This window comes from Hipposideros armiger, unplaced genomic scaffold, assembly GCF_001890085.2.
Source record: "Hipposideros armiger isolate ML-2016 unplaced genomic scaffold, ASM189008v1 scaffold_1129, whole genome shotgun sequence".
Lineage (NCBI taxonomy): Eukaryota > Metazoa > Chordata > Mammalia > Chiroptera > Hipposideridae > Hipposideros > Hipposideros armiger.
The window spans coordinates 399,573-407,570 of record NW_017732479.1 but is presented as its reverse complement, the minus strand read 5'-3'; the positions used below and the strand labels follow the sequence as shown (position 1 = coordinate 407,570).

Here is a 7,998-nt window from a genome sequence, read left to right as displayed (position 1 = left end):
ATGGGGCATTCTGGCAACTGAGGTTCCCCAACACTAAGGGCTGGTCAGCCAGTCTCCTGGAGTTCTTGAGGCACCTCAGTAAAGAAACGCCATGTTTTCTCCACCTCAGCACCATTCTCTGACATTCAGGACTGAAGAACTCAACACTGTGTGTGGTCCTCCTGTGCATTATAGGATGTTTCCCAGCATTCCTGGCCTCCATCCACTAGATGCCAGTAGCACCCCAACCCCCAGTCATCAGCACAAACACTGCCAATGTCCCCTGGGGCAGAATCATCCCCAGTTGAGAACCACTGATTTAAAACTACCGTGAAGGGGCTGCTAGGTAAAGTTTGGTTTCCTCAACTATAATACGAGGGGGAAATTCCCACCTTGCAGGTAACTTTCAGGCAGGTGAAAATTCCTACCTTGCAGGGCTAAATTACATAACACCTGTATCCAGGCATTCTTATTACAGAGCAGTGTGTCGGTGGGTTGGTGTTTGGGGGCGACACAACGTCTACAGAGCTGATCACCGTAAAGAGGGGGTGACCTGAAGAGAACTTGGGCGAACTGGTGATGGTTTCAGACTAGAAGACTTCTCTCTTGGAAGCTATTTAAAGTCCACCAAAGAAACTTAATACTTTCAAACTTCAGTCCAGGGTCGCAGCCACCTAGCTATTTCTTTCGATCTAGTTCATGAAGTCTTTATCAACATCTTTCTTATTTATTTATATTCTATTTCTGCAACAAATGCTTAGAAGACGACTAAGGTCAAGAGAGCCAGAAGACAAACCACAGGCGGGGAGAAAATATTTGCAAAAGACGTATCTGATAAAGGAGTTGTATCCAAACTATACCAGGAACTCTTAAACTTCAGCAGTAAGAAATCAAACACCTCCTTTGAAAAAACGGGCCAAAGATCTGAACAGACACTACACCAAAGACACAGAGATGGCACATGAAAAGACGCTCCACATCCTAAGTCATTAGGGAAGGTGAACCCAACACTGCTCTAAAAAACATATTTACAAAAACGAAAAGGCAGTCAGGGACTAGGAGCTTCCCTAATGCTTTGTTTCCTCAGAAAAGAAGGTGGGACAGCAGCTCAGGTTTGGGTCTGAGCAGCCTGGTACTGGGCCCTGGGCACCGGTGTCCGGGCAGAGCAGCGGGGACCTGGGTACAGATCGGGGCCTCTCGTGGAAAATGCGTGGAGCAGACTCTGTCTGGCCTCTTCCTCCAGGGTCTCACTGGCCCCAGAGCTGGCCTCCCATCTCTAAGGACTTTACACAGCAGCTGGGGCAGCCCTCGGGCGCCCCCTCACCCTGTCTCCTGGCCTGCTGGACCTTTGGGGCTCTCATCTGTGGTCACAAGGGGGGACCTTGCATGGGGGAACCTTTCTTCTGCACCTGCTCTGCTGAGCCCCCGTGAAACCAAACGGGCTTTTTAATGAGTTGCTCCTGAAAGTCCCTGGGCCTTCTAAGGAGAACTTTGGGGGTTTTTAATTTTGTTTTGTTTTTTAAGTGTTCCTTTCCAGTTTTCCCAATGCCCACAGTTAGTCACACTTCCGTTTTCTGAATCGGGCCACCACGTGGCATGACTGGGGTCCCTCCCTGGAGCATGGGCCTTAGTCACACCGGGAATTCATCCACGGGCACTTCCCGCATCAGTTCCTCCAAACCTCAGTGCACCCTTTCCTGAAATGATCTCCCCTGGAAGAGAGCAGGACATTCACCCCAACACATCACCCTGGGAGCCTTGTCACAATCACGAGCTCTGTCAACCTAGGCGGGGTCGAATACTACAGGCTCCCGGAATCTCTCACTTCTCAGCATCTCCCTGTAAGGGAGTCCCCCACCCCACTTACAGGGGCCTTACCTCCACCCACGCTCCTGAACTCACCGTCAACTTTCTAACAAACGAGGAAGCGAAACCCACTGTGCAACTGGCAGCGCCCAGCAAACCTCTAAGCACCCTCTTTCTGATGGTTCTGTGGTTGGCAAATGAGCACGATCCAATAGGGCCCCAAAGTCTGAACCAGGACCTGCTCTAGCTCATGAGATGCACGAACGGCACAGAGGGCAAGGTGCCAGGGCAACAGGCCCCCAGGGATCCCGGCAGCTCTCAATCATTCAGGGCCTCGTTACCCTGTCTTCACACCAACCAGATCAGACGGAAGCCTCTAAGCCCTTCCAAGTCCAGCCCTCCCCCAGTTCCTGCCTCTGAGCCCAATTAGTGTTTGAGGCCTTCTATTTCTATGGGGGACCCCTAAGGGTGCCAGGCACCCCAACCTGGAGAAGCGAGGCAGGGGACCCAGCTAATGCACACACAGAAGCAACCACAGCCACAGCACAAGCATCTGGCCCCCATTGCTGTTTTCATGTCTTATTTTATTCAGCACCGGATGTTTCTGACTGTTGGGAATTCGTGGTGCATTTAAATTAAACCAGACTGGCCCTCAATTTCCCAGGCACACACTAGTTCATTAAAACAAGGACAAGAGGCACTTCACTTTGAGACTTGGGACCAATCCACGGCTTGAGGCCAGCACTCTTCCTATTCCAAGTGCGTAAATGTCACCTATAAAAAGCCGTAAGAATCCAGAACACTCTGCTTACTTCTGTTCTGTGAAAGATGTCTTTCCTGGTTCCTTCTGGTCCCAACCCAAACATCACCTGCTTTGAGGCAGTCCCCAGGGCACTCTCTCTGACTGCGCGGTCACATTTCCTTCACGGCACCTGTTATAGCACCGCCGCCGATCCGTTTCTTACGACCGACCGGCTCCCCGGTCCCCGAGAGCAGGAGCCTTGTGGCTCTTTTCGCCCTAGATCCCCCCAGCAGGTCCTGCTGAGTGCATGGGGACAGGCATGTCACTGACGTCTGTAATTGCTGTCAGACATAAAGAACTGAAATGCTTTTGGGTAAGGGCGACGATGACTGCAAGTGAGGATGCACATCAGAGAGGCAGCGGGAGTGACAAAGAGAAGGCGACAATCATTCATCATCTCATTTAGGAGGCATGACTTGATGGAGATGAATACAAGCCAGTTTGGGTCCTTACACTGTGAGGCTTGAGTGAGGAGTGGCAATTTGCTCAGGAGGAGATTACTAAAGGTGACCAGGCCTTGCCCTCAGGGAGCTGAATAATTTATTAAAAACACCCCCCCCCTCAAATTAAAGGCATGCCCCCTCAAAGCCGTGGGGGGAGTGCATGGGGTACACGTATCCCCTAGATGACAATGTATCACAAGCATCTCTAGGAATACCCAGCGGGGGCAGGGGGAGGGGCGACTAAGAGGGGTGGGTACACAGGTCCCCGATGCAGGGAGACTTTCGAGGGGATAAGTCAGACCCCTAACCCCAACTCCTGGGTCCCTCCTTTTCCACCATCTGCCTGAGGGGAGTCCTGGGGCTTCTCCTCTCCCACCTGCCTTCTTACAGTCTCCCCAAAAGTCACCCTCACCCTTTTGGAATCTGCCCCAGGACAAGAATCTCCCGCCTTAACAAAGGGGAAATTCGGCCCGGGAGAGGCTCTGGGGACAGCGGTGTATTTAAAAGACACCTCCCCCCCCCCCAGAAGCTACATCCCTTGCAACTCTAAAAAAACTTTTAAATGTAAGAAGTAGGTAGTTTTTTGTAATTATTTCTGTGGGCACATGGAGTAAAAACTGGGGTTGGGGGGCCTCTGCAGTCCTTGCTCGCAGGACCCCCAGCCTCTGGCCTGCCCCCTCTGCGTCCCTGTCCCTTCCTCCCCCGTCCAGGGGCCGAATGCCACGCAGGGCGGCTGTCCCAAGAACACCAAAAGGCCCTGGCACCCAGGCAGCGTCGGTGTCCAGTGAATGCTCGTGGACGGAGACTCACGGCGCAGGCCCACAGCAGGCCCGCCTGCAGGCCGTGCCGCCCTTGCACGGGGCTAAATAAATGGCGACTCAAGCAGGGCTGGGCGCGGGGCCGTCCTCCACGTACCCGGGGCTCGCCTGACCCGCCCGGCGTTTGCTCTCAGTCCTGCCCTAGGCAGCTGGCACGGGGCGTTTCAATGACACGTGAGCCCAGGACGGGCGCCACGAAAATCCGCGGGAAGGGGCGGCCTGGTGTGCGGCGGGCTCCCGGCCGGTGTTTAAATGTCTCGGGAGGAGGAAGAGACAGAGAGGGTAAAGGCCTGTCCCAGAGGTCGCAGCTGCGCGCCATGCGGGCGGGCGGGACTCAGAGGCGCGTACACGGGGGCGCGTGGTCCCGGCGGGGATCGGGGGCGCAGGCGCAGGGACGCGTGGTCCCGGCGGGGATCGGGGGCGCAGGCGCAGGGACGCGTGGTCCCGGCGGGGTCGGGGGCGCAGGCGCAGGGACGCGTGGTCCCGGCGGGGGTCGGGGGCGCAGGCGCAGGCGCAGGGACGCGTGTTCCCGGCGGGGTCGGGGGCGCAGGCGCAGGGACGCGTGTTCCCGGCGGGAGTCGGGGGCGCAGGCGCAGGGACGCGTGTTCCCGGCGGGAGTCGGGGGCGCAGGCGCAGGGACGCGTGTTCCCGGCGGGGTCGGGGACGCAGGCGCAGGGACGCGTGGTCCCGGCGGGGATCGGGGGCGCAGGCGCAGGGACGCGTGGCCCCGGCGGGGATCGCGCGTAGCTGCAGGCCGGCCGCCGGCGCACTCACCCTCCCTGGCCTTCTTCTTCCTCGCCAGCGTGCCGCCCAGCTTGCCCAGAAACGACTCGTCCTTCTTCATCTTGGGGGGCCGCAGGGGAGACGAGCGCAGCTGCGGCGCAGAGGACATGGGCCGCGGGGGACACCGGCGGCCGGGGGTGGGCGCAAGCGCTTGGGGGAGCCGCCTGGTGGCCGCCCTGGCGCCTCGTCGCCCCGGGGAGTGGCTGGAGGGCGCGGCCCCAGCGCTAGCCGCCCGCCCCGCCCCTCGCCCTGCAGCGCCCGCTGCCTGAGGTCGGTCTGGTCTTGGGCTGTGCGGTCACGGCTTCCAGCCCGCGGGCTCCCCGCGAGCCACCGGCGCTTCCCACGCTGCACTTCACTCTCTCTAGGAAGTGAAGGGCGGGGCCGCTCTTGGGCCGCGGCCGGGACAGACCCCTGGGGCGCATCCTGCATCCTTTTGTTCTCCGCTTGAGCCCTGAGCTTGGCGGGCTTTGCTTTTATGCTGACTGGCTCCGAGGGGGAGTGCAACATCCGTGGCCGTCGCTGTGCCCGCGGGCATCAAATCACGGCACCAATAGTTCCTTTCACTTGCTGAGCGTCTACCCGTAATTAGGCCTGAGGCTGAGGGAACCCCTGTGAACTGTCCCCGCCCTTAAGAAGCTGCAAGCCTGATGAGCGGTGCTGGGGGATAGGCACCCTCAATGAACTCCTAACCCTGGCCTAGGGGAGCAGGGGATTGTCTCCTGAAGAGGTGACATGAAGCCATAGGAAACAGGGCCAGGTGTTCAGGCCCACGGAGAAGCAGGACCAGGGGATAGAGTCGGGGCCCTAAGGGGAGAAGAGGGCAGTGCAGGCCTTGGAAGTACTGGGAGCTGAGGAAGGGTGTTAAGGTTTGAGGTGACACGATTCCATTTGGATCCATAAAGAAGTTGCCTTATGTGTGGACAGTGGGTGCAGAAGGAGTAAGGCAGAGACCAGTTCCCAGGCCCGCGGTGACTTAGGAGGGAAGTGAACAGATTTCCGGAGACCCTCGCGGATAGGAGAAGCCCCAGACTTGAGGGAGTGGGAAGAGTTAAGGCTGTTGCTTGCTGGGCCGGGAAGACGGGTGGGGTCGGTCACCCACAGATAGGAGCTATCAGAGGAGGACTGACTGCCAAGGGCGGGAGAGCCTGGGTCTGCATGTGGGGATGTGAGGTGGTTTTTCCATCGCGCGCTGTGCTGACTCAGCCTCACAGCACACTGACTCCTTCAGTCCCGTTCAGCCACCATTGACGTAGGCCACGTGGGTGCCGGGCCCTGTCCCGCCCCTGGGGCTGCACAGATCACAAGGACAGAGCCTTGTCCTCCGGGAGTTCGTAATCCAGGAGAATGTGCACAGACACAGTGACACAGGACCAGGAGTCATGCATTTAGGGACCCAGAAAGCGGGGCAGGGAGGGGATGTGTTGGTGAGGAGGCTTGACAGGGATAGGAGACAAGACTCAGTAGGCAGAAGGGAGGGGGGAATAGATGCAAAGACCCACATACCCGGGGCATATGAAGAAGGCAGGACAGGAACAGCCAGCTACCTGGTGCGGACGGGGTGAGGGGCTGAAGGCGATGAGATCAGTGACCCTGGGCCACTGAAAGGGTGTGAACAGAGGCCGGGCACGTAGGATTGCTGCAGAGGATGGACGGCGCCGAAGCAAAACTCCCAGCCGGAGACCAAGTAGGAAGCTGCTGGAATGGGCCTGGCCAGAGCTGGTGGGGCCCAGCCTCGAGGCAGTGGCAGAGGGGAGAGACAGGCAGGTAAGAATGAACTTTCAAGGCTGCGAACCACAACATTTGGACAATAATTGGAGGCCAGGGTTAGAGACAGTGAAAGATCAGAGGTCTCTGAGGCTTCACGTGGCCCGATTTGGGGTGTTACTAACCAAGCTGGGGGGGACGCAGAAAGGTCGTGAATTTGGTTATTGAGGTCCAGTGGGATCCTGGCACAGTCAGGGCTGGACAGTGCTCTCCAAATGCTGCAGGGCCACTGACACAGGGCAGGGGGTCTCTAGTCCCTGTGAGCACCTGACACGTGGGTCCGATGGCCTACTCTCAAGAAACGCACACACGAGATGTTGCATATTGTTTCGGGAGGCCCACAGGCCGCCCACACACACACACTGCCCTTGGCACACACACAGACCCCAGGTGGAGAGCCTGTGACCAGGAGAGAGTGAGCAGAAATGTAGCCCTGAGAAACAAATGGAGTAGAGCCATGCCCCTGGCCATGGGGATCAGTGAGCCCAGGTGCAGTGCTGTGTACGTGCAGTCGGTGCCACTGAAGAACTGTTTGAATATTGCATCAGTGGGTCCAGCTTCCCGGTGGATGCAGAGAATTTACAATGTTCATTTGGTAACTGCTAATTGGAACCCTGCAGAGACGGCGGGATCCTACTTTTAAAAATGTCATTAAACTACAGAAGAATTTCTCTGGAAGTAGACACCCATGCCCTGACAGCTGCCCACCTATTTCAAGCAGGACTACTCTCTACAACCAAGAGATTCTGAGTTGTGAGATGAACTGACCTGGGCCTTAACACGATAGCAGGGCACCTGGAATTTTGTAGACATCATTTGTATAAAAACATAGTCATATTTTAAATGCAAGCGTGGTGCTTATTACTAAAATTTCATGCAAAGCAGCTCCTTCTGGGAAAAGTTCATGATGGTTCCCTTCCCCGGGCTGAGAGCTGACCTTTGCAGTCTCAGACTAAACGCAACGCATTCACGTACTCTGTTTTTCTTGAACCTCTTGGGCTGGAGAAAGGGATGATTTCTTGTTAAAATGCAGGTTGGAAGTGTTTTGTTAATTATTGTGTTAGTTGTAATGGGTGTATGTGTGTGCGCACGCGTGTGCTGCAGATGACAATCAAGAATGGACTTGATGGGGCCGGCTGAGTGGCTCGTTGGTTAAGAGCTGGCTTGGGAGCCTGAGCTCTGAGCAGCAGGTTCAGAGCCCACATGGGCCAGTGACACTGCCCTCTACAGCTAAGATGGTGAACAACAGCTCGACCTGGAGCTGGGCTGCCATGAGTTGCCGGCGATGGCATAGGCTGCAACTCCTGTGGCAGTGGGTTGCCATGGGCTACCGCNCAGACACAGACAATAGTTTAGTGGTTACCAGAGCATAAAGGGGAAGGGGGGTGGTAGAAGAGGGTAAAGAGGGTCAAACATATGGTGATGGAAGGCGAACTGACTCTGGGTGGTGAACACACAATGTGATATAGAGATGATGTATTACAGAATTGTACACCTGAAACCTATGTAACTTTACTAACCATTGTCACCCCAATAAACTTTAATCTTAAAAAAAAGAAAATATATATGCACAAGGATGTTCAGTGAAGCAGTTTTGGAGAAT

At 56.3% G+C, this 7,998-nt stretch overlaps 1 protein-coding gene across 1 annotated transcript in view; it reads right to left on the bottom strand.

Annotated features, from left to right (window-relative positions):
* The window catches only part of PARVB (parvin beta), a 104,349-nt gene extending 96,768 nt beyond the window's left edge, over window positions 1-7,581 (bottom strand). Inside the window, exon 1 of the mRNA XM_019632345.1 lies at window positions 4,623-7,581. Coding sequence (XP_019487890.1) covers window positions 4,623-4,740 — 118 coding nt within the window. The 5' untranslated portion in view covers window positions 4,741-7,581. The remainder of the gene's footprint in view (window positions 1-4,622) is intronic.
* Between the last annotated feature and the right edge of the window lie 417 nt (window positions 7,582-7,998).